At 52.5% G+C, this 15659-nt stretch overlaps 2 protein-coding genes across 2 annotated transcripts in view; both read right to left on the bottom strand.

Annotated features, from left to right (window-relative positions):
• Positions 1–15659, bottom strand: part of ORMDL2 (ORMDL sphingolipid biosynthesis regulator 2) — a 92552-nt gene that overhangs the window by 60632 nt on the left and 16261 nt on the right. The gene's annotated exons all lie outside the window — the stretch shown is intronic.
• GDF11 (growth differentiation factor 11) lies at positions 445–9939 on the bottom strand. Its single transcript, XM_084758557.1, has 3 exons — positions 9487–9939; positions 4179–4576; positions 445–3595 (listed from the first exon to the last, which is right to left on the bottom strand). The coding sequence occupies exons 1-3, from the start codon at positions 9914–9916 to the stop codon at positions 3215–3217; spliced, it is 1209 nt and encodes a 402-aa protein (XP_084614683.1). The 5' UTR covers positions 9917–9939; the 3' UTR covers positions 445–3214.

Genomic DNA, 15659 nt, shown 5'->3' with positions numbered 1-15659 from the left:
TGACTCGAGCAAGGTTCTTCTGCCACTCCTGACTATGATGCTATGGGGGTTGTGCTGTAGGAGGGTTTGGTTGTTTTTGTTTTTTTATAGTGGACTCAGTGTTTGAAACACTTAGCTACAATGGGGAGCTGCCTGTTGGATTTTGGTAATACTATTGAGGCGGCCAGGATTAGAGGGCTGTAAAATAAAAAGCCTGCTGGGTCATTTCAACTTTTAGATCTTTTCATCTGTGGAGCTAGATGTTTTTGTAGTCTTTGGGAGTCGCTGGCTCCATGAAGAATTGTAAGCCTTCTCGCTGTCCCGGCCTCTGTCCATCCTACAGCTCCATGTCCAGTCATCACCCCCACACCCTTAGTGTTTCCTCCCTTGCTCCTCATCTTCTCAGTTCTTCGTCTCCCAAGTGTGAGGGTGGTGCTCAGTTACGGAGAAGAGCTCATCACTTAATTCTAAACTCTTTGACTGCTTTTATTTTTCTTTTTTCAGGTTCAAGTGCTGGATTGTGTCATGTGACTGTCCCAAAACTCAGAGCACCCTTTGGCCATCTTTGCCCTCTGTCACATAACTTGAAAACTGCCTGATGGCCTTTTTGCAATGGTTTCTCCCTGGAAACCTCAATTTCATTGAAGTCCTTTCCTGGTATTCCAGTGCCCCTGTCAGCCCATACTCCTCAAACACCCTTAACAAACAAAGGCAATCACACACAGGATGAAACAAATACAAAGAATTACACTAATGATGTGTTCAGAGGAGCACTGGCCAGTCCACACAGGTAAGGTGTGGTCAGAGGTGCCAGCTCCCACTGAGTACTTGGCCATGTCCTCAAGCCTCTTAGGGGACAGAAAAGACCAGTAAACTGAGGCTTAACTCAGGTGTGTATTCATAAGACAACCCCCTCCCCTGGAAAGGTATTGGTAGTAGTAAAGAGGCAATGGTTGAAGTTTAATGCCCCAGCTCTCTAAACGATAGAGAAGTTTACCTGGTAACCCCACTGTCCAACCCTTACCTTTTCCAAGATAAAGAGGCATTTGACCTTGGAGGAAAGCATCCTCTGCCTTTCTGTACCTCTCCTCCACCAAAGAAATGTAATTGGTGTTGATGGTCAAATGAGTCTTGGTCTTTGAAATGGGGTAGGGGAAAAAAAAAGAGTGAAGACCTGCCAGAGGAGGGGCTTGGGACTCACACCTGCTACATGGGAAGTGTCCTCTTGGAGACACCTCACCTCATTTTCTCACTATGAGAATAGGAGTTAGGTGCCAAGGATAGCCATATACCTTTGTCCTTTCTATGATCTGGCCAAGTGAGAGACATGCTCTTAGGAAGCGTAAACCTTCCCAGTCAGGCTTCAGTTCAGGGCTGTGTCTACCAGACCACAGCTGCTGCCTCATTAGTGATCATGGCGCTGTAGTCTCCCCTCCCCCATCCTCTTAAGACTCTTGTCTGGAGCCAAGAGGCCACTGTTGAGGTATGGTTAGGGTGTGGAGATTTTCAACTCCTTGGTTTCCAGCATTGTCCAGCTGAGAGGCAGAGGGTGCTTGTACTCTGAAGCCTGTGGCTCCTTCAAGCCTCACATCTCTTCACCACCATTGTGCCCTGGTTATCTAGTCCCACAGCGAGAGGTATTTTATGTCCATAAAGTGCCAGTGGTAAGTGCTCAGAATTCATCTCTTGGCTGTGGCGGGTGCTGCTGTTTCTCAATCCATCAAGGGGAGGAAACCGAGGCACAGTGAGTCCAGAGGAGGGTGGGTTAGGGTTGTGGGAGGAATGGATGGGCCTAGTTAGTGACTTGAAGTGGCAACTAATCTCTTGCCTGCTTCCTAAGCCTTCCAAACCAAAGTCCTATCCTCTCCCATCCTCTGCTGTAACTGGCCTTGTCACATGCCTTTCCCTATTGTACTGTCCCCTCCCTGCTGCCAGATACTGCTATATTCCAAAAATAAAAGATAAAAATTATAGACACTCTGCTCCCTTGTTCTCCCTTCTTCCACCCTGAGCTTTGGGTTAGGGGGACTAAAATGCCCCCCTTCAGAATCCCTTCCACCTTGGTCTGCTGGCTGTACTCCCTAGCCTAGAGCAGTGATTTGGATTCAGGTGCCCTGTAACTTTCAGCCTCTTTACTATTTTCTTGACCCTTAACCCTTCCCAGACCTGGGGTACTCTGGGATTTCTAGTTTTGACCTGAAGATAGAGGCTGAGAGTGGGGCATTCCACAGGCTCTTTGGTCTCTTGGCCGAGGGGATTTGGGATGAGCAGGCTGTGCCCTCTGGCTAAATAATACCATGACTAAGGTAGGCCTGAGGGGTATTTCAGTAGCTCTCATATATCCTAGGTGTTGGAGTCTCCCACCCCCCAGCTCCTAAGTCTCAACTTCTGTTTCCATGACCAACCACTCATTTCAACCCGTTTGGCTCAAGAAGGTTGGTTAGGGTGATTGTGGGTTAGAAACTTCCATGTGTCAGCCCTCTTGCCCTTTACTCCCATTCCCAGCCCTGGAGGCTTAATACAAGTGCTTACGTAGGTTGGTATTGGGGAAGAGCGGGATTTGGGGAATAAGGGTCCAGTGGGGCACAGCGGGCAGGGTCCCTCCCATTCCAGTAAAGCCAAATACCAACAAATGAAAAGTCACAATAAATAAATAAATTAAAAAAAAAAACCCAGGTCCTTACTTTGCCCCATCCTCGTTCCGCTTTTGGCTACTGTTGGAAGGAGAGAGGGAAGAAGCTAAGAATGGATTTTCGGTTTACTCCTACTGGGTTGTCAGGGGGAACTCCCCAAGCTATACCAAGCCTCTCACCTTGCTGGTGGAAAAGTAAAGGCTTGGGGCAGGGCTTTCCTTTTACTCCCATTTCAGTCTCTCTCCTCGTTTGTCTTTGCCTGTCTCTAATCTTTTTGCCTCTATTCCTTTGCCTTCTCTGTGTTGCTGTTTGTTCCTGTCTCCACCCTTCATCTTCTTCCTCTGTCTCTACTTGTCTTCTTGCCAAACCTTCTCACTTGCAAATCTCAGATACGCTCCACCCTGACTGTCCTTCCTTGTCCCAACCCCTCACCCTCCTCCCCACCTGCCTCCCTCTGTTGTATTGCACACTGCTTGGTCAGGGAACAAGGAGTGGTGTTCATGGGAAGAGGTGGGGGGCGCTCTAGGGCTTGGGGGTTGGGGACCAGGGCTGGGGTTCTTAGGGTAGGGTCTGTGAGGGAGGCATCCACTGTAGCCCACACCTTAGGAACAGCCACATCGGTCCACCACCATGCCAGGGATCTTGCCGTAGATAATCTGCTGCTTGTCATTGAAGTAGAGCATGTTGATTGGGGACATCTTGGTAGGGGTGCAGCAGGGCCCAGCAGAGCCTCTTGGATTGGCCTGTTGCACCAAGTGGGTGTGTGGATATTTTTGCATGAACATGTACTCGCACTGGCCGGAGCAGTAGTTGGCCTTGTAGCGCTTAGGTGCGATGATCCAGTCCCAGCCAAAAGCCTCAAAGTCCACTGTGAGAGGGTATCGGCAGCAGCGGGACTCGCTCGAGTGCTCATCGCAGTCTAGGCCTAGGTTCCGCCGGGACCTTTTTGTGTTCTCTAGGACTCGAAGCTCCATGAAAGGGTGCTAAAGGTCAGGGAGAGGGGAGAGAGATGTGACATAGCCCGGAAGAGTTTCTCTTACCTTACTTTCCTACCTGCATCTCAACAGCAGCAGCTGACCAGAAACCACTGTGGCTCCCACGCACAGACCTTCTACCCGCTTCTCTTGCCATCTAGCCATCTCTCCTGTTCGCTTTCTCTAATTCTTCCTTTTCTGGCAATGTGACTTCATCAGATTCTTGGCTCAGGGCCTCAAGGGCCAGGCTCTTTGGTTTTGTGTTGAGGCAGGATCTCATGTAGCTCAGTGCTAAGTAACAGAAAATGGTCTGGCCTCCCTAGTGCTAGGATTAGACGACACCACACCCATACGAGGGTCAGTTTGTGTTCCCACGGATCTCCCACTAACTGATACCTTCACCCCAAATCCAGTTATAGTTCTCAGCTGTTATCTGGCCTAAATCCCTGAAAAGTGATAGTTGCCACCCCACCTCCACCCTCTGGAATTAGTTCCTGGCCCCAACCTCCACATCCCTGATCTACTTTTTCTAACCCCCATCTCCTGGGGACAGGTTACACACATCCACCACCACTTCAGACCCCCTGCTCACCAGCCCCTCAGCTCCTGGCCCCAGGGAGGTGACAGCCAGGTCTGTGCCACTGGGATCAAAGGCGTTGATCTCGATGCCCCAGTTGCTCTGTGGCTGGCGAAACCAGCTGTGCAGCACTTGCTTGAAGTCGATGCTCTGCCAGTGGCCGGACCGTGAGTGTAGCTCAATCTTTAGTGACCTGATACGGATGTGACGCCGGCCTCCACCCCCTCCCCCTGCAGTCCCTTCCCCAGTTAGGGGTTTCAGTCGTAAGATCTGCAGGTAGACTGTGGCTGGGCGGGGCACAGGCCGAAGGTACACCCACAGCTGGGCCTTCAGTACCTTTGTGAACATCACCTTGGGGCTGAAGTGGAAATGGCAACAGAGGGGGCTGCCATCTGTCTGCACTGCAGGGTCCGCTGATGAGAGAGAAGGGGCACAACATCAGCAAGGGTTAAGCAGCCCCAAGTGGCTAAGCAGACTCTTGTCAGTCTGCTTTCCAGTTCTTCTTTACCCTTTGTACCTATCTTGTTGGCTACTGTGTCTCTGGTAGCAAGAACTGTCCCATCACTAGGATGTGACTTTGTTAGGGCTTACTGGTGTATAACCATTCCCTATACCATTTCTCCTAACACAAAGGAGCCATCTACCAATGGACCTGTGCATGCCTTTACTCTCAGCACTCGGGAGGTGGAGGCAGGAGGATCGCTGTGAGTTCTCAAGGCCAGCCTGATCTACAAAGTGAGTCCAGGACAGCCAGAGCTACACAGAGAAACCCTGTCTCGAAAAACCAGAAAAAGCAAACAAACAAACAAACGCTATAGAGCCTTCTCCATCTGAGGCTTTCTTTGCCTCCAGTGCTTCTCAGCTAGTCTCCAGCTTTTTCCTGGTGCTTTAATGCTCTTCATAGAAGCTATACCTCTTTCCCTTCGTGGTTTCCTTGCTCCATTTCCACCCTGGTTTATCTAGTGAGCAGGTGGAGCCTGGAAGCCCCCCCCCCCACTCCCCCTGAAGAAGGAATCAGCAGAGGAAATAACCCAGGGTCCAGAGAGATGGATTTCTAAAGTAAATCAGAGCAACACATCCTTCAGAATGTAACTACCAACATTTCCTGTGTTTCTGGCTCCCAAGCCTCTCCAAGTGTTCTCTGCGGATTCCTCACTGCCAGCAGAGGCACTCAAAACCCGGAGTGTCCTACTTGTCCAGAGTGTCAGAAATAATATTCAACACACAGCTATAAGTAGCCATCTTCAGCCGGGCGTGGTGGCATGCGCCTTTAATCCCAGCACTCGGGAGGCAGAGGCAGGCGGATCGCTGTGAGTTCCAGGCCAGCCTGGTCTACAAAGTGAGTCCAGGATGGCCAAGGCTACATAGAGAAACCCTGTCTCGAAAAACCAAAAAAAAAAAAAAAAAAAAAAAGTAGCCATCTTCCCCCCTTGAGCTCCCTTTGCTCAGTGCAGTACCTCTCTTTACAAAGGTATAACATGCCAGCGTTACATTATAGCCATTTCCTAAAGAGTCTCAAGGATGGTTTTCAATATATTCCTTTGCTTCTATTCCAGCTCTTCTCAGTTTTCTTTAAGCTCGTCTCAGCCTCTGGTGTTTCAAGGCAGGGTTTTGTTATGTGGCCTTGACTCTCCTGGAAGGCACTAGGTAGCCCATTGCTGGCCTCAGCTCACAGCAGTCCTCCTGTCTCATCTTCCCATGTGTTGAGACTTCAGCATGTGCCGCTATGCACAGCTTCTCCCAACCTAAGTGGGTTAGAGATGCCTAACTCATGTGCTCTTTGTCAGCCACATCCACTCTTACTCTAGATGGGAAGACCCTGGGAGGAGGCTGCTCTAGAGCCACTAAGTATGGTGAAGTCTAGGCCCCTGCCTGTCACAAGCAAGTGTTGCACTGGCGTAACCACGGAGAACTCAGCGTCTGTTGACTCCTCTTAGCTCTCCATCACCTCATAAGGAGGAGTACACAATGACTATATACTCAGAACACAGCACAACATGCCCTTGTGCAGTGTCTTTTCCCTTTGTTCTTCCAAGATCCCAGTGTGTTGATAGTTCTCCAGTAAGGCACCGTAGGGGTGAGGAGTGGACACTCAGAGATTAGGAGGGTAGTCTGGGGCAGGAAAGAAACTAGTGAGATCAGAAGTGACAATAGTCCAAACGCATACCACACCTAATTGCAGCATAGGGAGTGTGTGTGTGTGTGTGTGTGTGTGTGTGTGTGTGTGTGTGTGTGTGTGTGTGAGAGAGAGAGAGAGAGAGAGAGAGAGAGAGAGAGAGAGAGAGAGAGAGAGAGAGAGAGAGAGAGCATGTGTGTTGCTGGGGAGCAGACCTTGGGCCTCATACCTGCTAGGCAAGTACTAGGCTACATTCCCTTTCTCTTTGAGACAGGGTTGCCCAGGCCTTGTACTCTGTACTTGAGGCAGGCTTTGAACTTTAGAAACTCCTGCCTCAGGCTCCTGAGTATCTAGGATTACATGCTGGTACCTCCAGGTCCAGCTGGAGTTGTCTGTTTCTGGCCGTTAAGTACTTATCTCCCTGAGGGATGGTGTCTTGAGACTATTTTATCATTGCTGTAGTCTCTGTGCCTCCCATAGTGCCAAGTAGTAAATACATGTTAAATGGCAGGTCCGTCCTAGCCTCTTCTGGCAGGACCCAAAGTAATTTTAACCACCTAAGCTGAGACAGGGTGATGGGTAAGCCTGGCTCCTTCAGACAGGTTCCTCTATCTCTACCGCACGGAGCCCACATACATGTCTCTGTGTATATGCAGTCATGTTTCGAGGGGGCAGGATGTAGGGTAAGGGAAGATGCTGGAGATGACAAGGTAGGAGTGAAAAGACAGGATGAAAGCAGGTTAGAGGAGACCAGCAGAGGGACTGGACAAGCAGATGGCAGGAAGGGGTGGGGATGTTTGGGGAACAGAGAACCCTGGGTGGGCTACAGTGGAGTGGGCAGGTTAAGAGGGCAAAGGTAGGACAGAGTAAACCCTAGTGGGGTAAAGAGGGACCGATAAGGTGCAGAGGAAGGAACAAAGAAGCAGGTAAAGCTACGGAGCTCTGGGAGGGAGGGGAAGGGGCCACATCTGTGTTGGATTGATTTGGTTGGTGGCAGGCAGCAGGTCAGGTTTAGTAGGCGGTGCTGGTGGGGGAGAGAGGTCATTGCACTATTTTCAGCAAAGGCCCAACCCCCTCTCTGCTTACAGCCTCCACCCCACCACACACCCTCTCCCAACTCAGGCTGGATGGCCCAGGGGCAGGAGGTTGGGGGGGAGAGGGCAGGGGCCTCTTCTGTGCACAGGAGTGACAAACTGAGGGGCTGGGCTTGGCTCCCAGAAGAGCAGGGGGCTGGCTGCCCAGGGATGAAGGCTGGGGTGGGAGAGTGAGAGGGTAGAGGGAACTAGGGCAGGCCGAACAGCCTAGGAAAGGTGGGGGCTGGGGTCGGGTTGGCTGGGGGAGGGGAGGCAGGGGGAGGGGAGCAGAGGCCATCTCTGCTGACAAACACCTCCCCCGATTAGCAGAGCACAAGTCTCTTATTAAAGCGGGTCCCTGGGGATTAGACTATAAAAGTCTCTTTTTCCTTTTCCCCTCTCTCTCTCCCTCCCCTCCCCTCTACTCCCCCTCCCTCTCTTAAGGTCGCAGCTAGACTCTTAAAGGGGAAGTACAATACCTGGTTTGAAACCCAGCTCCAGGGTTACCTAAGTCCTGGAGTGGCACTAAAATGGAAGTTAGGGTGAGACCCAGCCTCATCTACTGGTACGTTGCCAGCCCTGGGCTTAACTTCTACTGCCCAATTTGTGCATCCAGAGTCCCTTCACTTCCTGCTGCTCCCCACTACCAGAGTTAATTCTGGTCTCAAGCCTCTGGCTAAAGGATGCTAGGGATAGTGAAGGGCAGTGGGAAGCTGCGTGCGCGCACTTCACATTACACACACCAGAGTTACTTCCCTCTATATACCCTCCTCTTCCAGAACATTTTAGGACATTTCATAATTTCCCTGCAACTGTTTTCTAGACTGCCTTCCCTACCTCTGCCCTTAGTCAATCTCAGGCTGACCCTGGCTTCCAAAAGTAGAAGCACTAAGAACAAGGGAGACTGAGAACCCAAGATCAGATCTCCATGCACACACACACACACACATACACATGCGCGCACACAAGTTTCCTGGTTCTTTTTAGTTTTCTTTACAACCCAGACCAAGTTGAATTCTGCAGAAACTGGGTGGCAGTGCCAGGCTCTCAATCTTCCAGATGCACACCTGGGTTCCTGTACCTCTACCATGGGGGTGGGCCACTAGAATTTCCCGTAGCCCCCAGCTTTTTATGACCCATCTGCCAATAAACCAGTCTCCCCCCTTCTGTTCAGAGCCATAAAACCAAAGGAGGGGGGCTTGCCAAGCCACTAGGGAATAGAGAAAGCCTGGTTCCCTGGAGTTGGGGGGGGGGGTGTGTGAGACGACAGTCGGTGGGGGAAGGGAAAGGGGAGTCACCTGACCCTAGGGAGAGCAGGCAGTGGGGGCGGTAGTATCGGCCTGGATTTTCCAGGCCATAAAATTTCAAAGCAGCTCATGTCTATCAGAGTGTTCATCTTCCGTTTGACCAGGGACTCGGATGCCTGGGTTCTCCTATCCCCTCATCTAATTCTTTCTCCCTGGGTCTTCTCTGGTTCCAGCTGTGGGTAGGATAGGGAACAGGGGGCAGAGCACTAAGGTGAGAGTAACCTAACTATACTCGTTAAGTCGCAAGCGCAGTGGAGTTGAGTGGTTTGAGCTCTTTCTGTAAGCTCTTCTGGGTCCTAGGGGGATACCCAGTGCGTGATCAGGTGCAGGAGGGAAAAGTGTCAGTCAGCTGGGTTGCTGAGAGGAACACCGGGCTTGGATCCTATGCCTGTAGGGTTAGAGGAACACTCAGTTCTCCGCAGCCTGGTGGGCGCCTCACAGAGTATCGGGCAGAGTTAGTGCTGGTGCCAGAGGAGTGGGGAGGTGGCACTGCGGCCCAGCTGGGACAGCACGGGTCACGGAAGCTCCCCCACCTAGCGCTTCAGGAGAGTCGCTGTTGGGTGCCAGTTTCTAGGGCTACTTCAACTTTGACCCCCCCCCCAAGAGATGGGAAGCAATACCCCACAACCTGCCCGGGCTGACCCCCTCCCCCAACGCGCCATCCTCCCCCACCCCCGAACGGGGCGTGCACTCAGCTCCGCTGCCCATCTTCACTGCTCAAAAAAGTTATGTGGAGTGGACCGGCTGCCCAATCCGTCAAGTTTTCGCAGAAAGGGCTTCCGGGTCCTTCCCGAGACTGCACCGCGCGCACCCCGCAGCCCACTTACTCTCCTGGGCCATGCTTATGACCGTCTCGGTGGTAGCGTGGTACTCGTCCTCTTCCAAGAAGTCCTCGGGCTGCAGCGCGTCGCCTTGGAAGTCGTGCAGATCCAGGATCTGCTGCAGCGGCGGCGCCTTGGGCAGCAGCTGCTTCACCACCTCCCGGCTGATGTTGGGCGCCTCCTTGAGCCGCAGTTTGCTCAGGATCTGCGACTTGATGCTCTCCAGGCGCAGCTCGCGGCTGTGCTGCCGCCACACGCACACGGGGCAGCCGTCCGGCTCCGGCGCAGCGGACGGGGCTGGTCCGCTCGAGCGCTCCCCCCCGACCCCGGCCGCCGCCGCCGCCGCCGCCGCGGGGCCCTCGGCCGCCTCCCCCCGGGGCCGCAGCTCCAGGGCGAGGAGCAGGAAGCCCAGCAGCAGCGGGGCCGCGAGCACCATGCTGCAGGGGAGGGGAGGAGGACTGGGGGGCGGGGACGCCGGAGTCCCGCGGGGAGGGGGCGGAGGGAAGAGGGAGGAGGAGGGGGTCCGGGCGGCGCGGGATTGGGGGCTGCCCGGCCGAGGGGGGGGCCGGGGGCGGCGGGCGCACGGGCGGGGCGGGCGGGCGGCCGGGGCGGGCGGCTGGGGGGGCCCAAGCCCGGGCCGGGCCCTTTATAGCCCCGGCCCCCGTGTCGTCAGCGGCCGCGATTGGCTGCAGAGCCAACAAAAGAGGTAGCGCTGTCATCCGAGGCGAGAGAGGGAGCCGGAGAGAGCGGAGGAAAAGAGAGAGGGAGGGAGCGAGGGAGCACGGGCCCAGAGAAAGATGAAGAGACCGAGAGACGAGGGGGAGGGGGAAGCCGGGAGGGACCGAGTCAGAGATACCGGGGACAGACGGAGCGACGGGTAGGGGTTGGGGGTGGGGGAAGAGGCAGATCCAAAGAGACCTAGATAGGAAGGGAAGAGGAAGAGACAAAAGAGAGGAAAAAAGTCACAGAAGGGAGAGACTTAGCTAGAGAGCCAGAGCACAGACGAAGAACGACCAGAAAAACTAGCGGGACAGTTGGAGTGGAGGGAGTCAAAGACAAAGGTAGACCGCGAAGAGGGGCGGCTAACTGAATTCTACAGAGGGAGCGGGAGAGGTGGGCAGGGGAGCTGATGGGACAGAGGCTCAGTGCCCTGGGCAAGAAGGAGAGGCGGTGACAGGGGTACCTTGGAGGGAGCTCCGGAGAAAGGATAGGGGAAGGAGTAACAGAGACAAGTCAGCCTCCTCGGTGGGAGTGGAAAGAGACACCCAAGGGGAGGAGGTGGAGATGTGAAAAATAGCCTCAGGTAGCCCAGGATGTTTAAAGGAGCCATAAAGTGAAACATCAGGCTGACCCAACACAAGGATCAAGGAGATCAGGAGAAAGAGGCCAGCAACAAGCTGAGAAGTTGGGGAGGTGGTGACAAGGAAACTAACGAGAAGGACAGAAGGACGTGAGCTTGAAACTGAGGTTTAAGGGAACAAAGGGCTGGACAGGGTGGGAACCATGAGGCTGAGAGCCACATGAGATAGGACTTGAAAGTGGTGCTTGGTAAGAGATCTGGACTCCTCCTCTGGGTTCCCAGCTGCTTAAGCCTTTGTGTTTGCAGGGTCTTACATGTCTGAGAAAGAGCTTGGAAGCCAGGTGGTGGTGGCGATTGCCTTTAATCTCAGCACTTGGGAGGCAGAGGCAGGTGGATCTCTGTGAGTTCGAGGCCAACCTGGTCTAGAAATCGAGTCCAGGACAGTCAAGGCTATACAAAGAAACCCTGTCTCGAAAACAAAAGAGCTTGGAGTTTCAGCCATAAGGCTGGGAGCAGAGTCTACACCCAGATGCCCGGTGTGGAGACAGCAAGCAGCAAGGGGAGCAACTCGGGTGTGGGACCAGCCTTATACTCTTCAAGTGTGACCCCAAGCACAGCCGACCAGCGGTACACAGGAATGTCAACTGATAAAAGAGGACGACGTCTTCTCTCAGGCCTCAGTGTTTCTCTCTCTCCCTCTCCACCTCCCCCAACCCGTTCACTCCTTGTCCCTACTCTCCTTTCCTTCTCTGAAGCGTGTGTGTGTGTGTGTGTGTGTGTGTGTGTGTGTGTGTGCGTGCGCGCGTGTCAAATGCATCCCGGGCTGGCCTCAAACTCAGTTACCCTCCTGCCTCAGCCTCCAGAGAGCTCTTTTCCTTGACTTGTGTCTCTCTGGAGATCCCTTGGCAAACTGAAAGTGTTTTGCTGCCTCATGCAAGGTTTACTGAACAAAATGAATAAACTTCTGCACGCACGCATGAAGGCCCCTGTCTCAAAAAACAAAAACAACAGTGGATGAATGTAAAATGTATAAACTTCACTATTGGGATTTTGGACCACATAGAACTTCTCTCTGTCTGTCTGTCTGTCTGTCTGTCTGTCTGTCTGTCTGTCTGTCTCTCTCTCTCTCTCATTAAAACCTAATATCTTAGGCATATACATAAGAATAGAATCAGGCTGGAATAAAGTAACGACTGAGAGTCGGCTGTGAGAGGAGAAGCAGAATACCTGAGGAGCCAGTCTACTCCCACGAGAACAAAAACTTAATGGGACACAACCTGAAACAGCTGGGGTTCGCTCCCTTGCTTTGGAGCACAACATAGCCATCTCAATGTCTTACCCAGTCTTCTCTGCCTCCTTCTCCGTGTGATCTTCCTGCCCTTCCCCTCTTCCCTGTGCCTTGTGTGGGAGGTGGAGGTGGAGCCCACAGTCTGCGCAGGCAAGGCAAGCGCTCCATCTCCAGCCCTCTTTGCGTTTCCGTATCTATAAATGGCGGCCCGTGATTCCTACCGTCAGCCACTTGTGCGTCATGGCTTCAAGCTCACGGTTCCCTTTTGTTTTCTTCCTGATCCTTCAGAGTGGTATTGGCTTTTTACCACTTATCCCGCTACGCCCAATTTTCTTCTCTGATAACTTTTTTTTTTTTTTTTTTTTTTTTTTAGGAAACAGGCAAGATTGCAAACAAGCCAGGTGTAGTGGCTCAGGCCTTTAATCCCAGGCAGAGACTAGCCTGGTCTACATAGAGAGTTCCAGGCCAGCCAGAGTGACCCTGTCTTTGAAACAAACAACCCAGCACCCTGCAAACACCTTGAGAACAGAAACCAACGGTGCAGCTGCTTTCTGCTTCTTAAGAGAATGAACAGCTTTCACTTTCTCATCTAGTGGAAGGTACAGAGATAAAACAGAAGCCCACCAGCCAGCGCCCCAGTCCCTGAGGCCTCAGACATCTCAGATCCTCTCCACTCAGATGTGCCCTGCCCTGCAGCTTCCTGCAGTGACGGGGTCACCGGGAGCTTGGGGTCACCCGGAGCTCAGTGTGCTACCTCCCACTTCACCTGTCCTGATCCCCAGCGCCCAGCTTTCACTCTCCAAATCTCTTGGCCAAATTTACTGTTTTGTCGGGTCTCAATGTAGATGAGTTTAAAAAAAAAAAAAATTAATGGCTCAGGAGTCCTTTCTTGTTTTGGTTTTTCGAGGCAGGGTTTCTCTGTGTTAGCCTTGGCTGTCCTGGACTCGCTTTGTAGACCAGGCTGGCCTCGAACTCACAGCGATCCGCCTGCCTCTGCCTCCCGAGTGCTGGGATTAAAGGCGTGCGCCACCGCGCCTGGTTGAGTCCTTTCTTTACTCTAGCTTCTCTGCTGGAACTAGGCTTCTTACGTCCAATTCCAGCAATCTCCCTTTTCTGGCTATGTGAACTTGAACAAAGGTGTGTGTGTGTGTGTGTGTGTGAGAGAGAGAGAGAGAGAGAGAACAAAAGGAGTCGATACTTTTCTGAGTAAAGTCTCTCTTTCCACCATGTGGGTCCCTGGGATCACACGTCTTTGAGTTTGTTTATTTTGGTTTTCTGTGTAGCCTTGGCTGTCCTAGACCTGCTGTGTAGACCAGGCTGGCCTTGAACTCACAGGGATCTGCCTGCCTCTGCCTCCCAAGTGCTGGAATTAAATGTCTTTAGGCTTAGTGGGAAGTATCTTTACCTGCTGAGCCATCTTGCCAACTCAAGTTGTATCATCATCGTCGTCGTCGTCATCATCATCATCATCATCATCGTCATCGTCATTATCATCATTTTATGGTTTTCAAGACAGGGTTTCTCTGTAGCCCTAGCTGTCTTGGAGTTGCTTTGTAGACTAGGCTGGCCTTGAACTCACAGAGATCTGCCTGCCTCTGCTTCCCTGAGTGCTGGGTTACAGGTGTTTGTCACTGTGCCTGTGCCTGGCAGCCAGCTGACATTATCAAACCTTTTTACACCTTAGAGTTCGCCTTTGTAAGATGGAATAACAATACTACAGTTATTTTGGAAGCATGAGAATTAAATGGTCTGACATACCATTCCAACAGCGTTAGGCATCTCTTACCCTGCTTGTTGTAACCCTCACACTGTGACGCCCAACAGAGCAGGGACCTTTTCCACTAATGTATTTCGTAGCTGCTTTGACTAAGGGTTGAATGAACCTAAATAAGGGGACCTAGCCAGAGCCAGGTGGGGGTGAAGAAAACTGTATTTGTGTTCACAAGGGGTTGTTGTAGGTCAAACAGCAGGAACAATCTGCCAGTCAGAGTTCCACTCCCAGGCTTTATCGCAAGGACTATAGGTAACGCATTCAGTGGACAATGCTGCCCTCTGGTGGAACAATCGGAACCGCCAGTCCAGTGCTTTGGATGCTTGCCCTTTAGACATGAGTCCGGAACCAGGGACCGTAGGCAAATGCTGAACAGGTGAACAGCGAGCCTCGTCCCTTCTCCAAACCTTCCTAGGTTCACTTCTTCCCTTGACTTTTCTCAGGCTTGGTCCTTTATTTCATCCCTAGGTGTCTTTCTTTTCTGAGCTTCAGCATTCCAGCTGCCTCAGACATAGTCATGAGAAGGGGATGCTTCCCCCCCCCCCCCCTTTTCCTTAGGAAAAGAGTTGGAAGAGAGCAGAACATTAAGACTTTTGCTTGCTGAGGTGGTGGTGCATGCCTGTAAGCCAAACAGTCAAGAAGCTGAAACAGGAGGATTGTTATAAGTCAAGGTTTTCCTGGGCTACCTAGAGAGACCCTGTCACCAACCAACCAACTAGCCTACTCACCCAGCCTTTCCGATCCTGGTTTGTGCCAACCCTGGCTTGGGTCCCAGTCCACTGTCCTGGTCTCCCTAGTAACTGCCTTCCTGATAGGGGGTGCCCTTTCTTAGGTTGCCCAGGCAACCTCCAGACCCGCCTCCTTCAAGGTCCTGACTGGTTCACAGCAAATATGGGTAGGGGCTTGAGGCTGGTATTTAGGTTTGAAGCTTGTAAGCAAGCGTGTATAAGGGGAGGGAGCCAGCAGAGGGGCAGAAATGCGTTCTTGGGTGTGCTGTCTGTTAAGAGCCTTAGAAGCAACAACTTCTGCTCTTGGGAGTCTGTACCAGTGCTCAAGCAGGGGCGCTTCTACGGGGGTGGGTGGGGTGACCTTTTGGGTAAAGCCACTGTTTTTTGCCTCCTTTGAGAGCATTTCCTCAACCTTCCCACCCAAGTGTTACCCAGGCCCAACCCTGCTTAGCTTCTGATATTAGGGGAGGGACAGGCCACAGTGGCATGGTGGTACACAGGACTCCCTAATTCTGTCTCCTCTCCTCCTTTGCCCCCAAAAGCCTTATTTTGGGGGTTAGTGGCTTTATTCCTTCACACTTGGGTGCTCCCTTCCTTGGGTTTGGTGAAGAGGGTTAGAACGGCTGGATTTTAGTTGTGGGGAGAGGGTCCCCTGGAGGCTTACCTCCCTACTCCCTGGCCCTTCTGGTATATGCCTCTGAGGCTGTGGAGAGGCTTTTGGGGGTCTGGGGTGGGATGTTGGAGGAGCGGGCCCTTCCAAGGCCTCTGTCCACAAATGCTGCGATCCCCAACAGGACTTTACTGTGTAATTATTGCCCCTTCCATACATGGTCCTCAAGCCCCACACTTGTCTTGCGTGGGGCCCTTGGCAGTCCTTCTAACTTCTTTAGCCTCTCTGAGAGAAGCTCGGGGCTGAGAGAAGGGATCCAGAGAGTTTGTGTTAGCAGCTGTAGTGGTGGCCGTGGAGGTTATAAAACTATTTGGAGACTGGAGGAACCATTAGGGGTTGTGACTTCCTCTGCTCCGGCTGGCCAGCCCTGCAGAGAAGAACCTTCTCCACACTTCCAATGCGCCTCCCCAAGCCTTCGTAGG

This window comes from Acomys minous, assembly GCF_964271855.1.
Source record: "Acomys minous genome assembly, chromosome: 15".
NCBI classification, from domain to species: domain Eukaryota; kingdom Metazoa; phylum Chordata; class Mammalia; order Rodentia; family Muridae; genus Acomys; species Acomys minous.
This window is presented reverse-complemented; position numbering and strand designations above follow the sequence as displayed.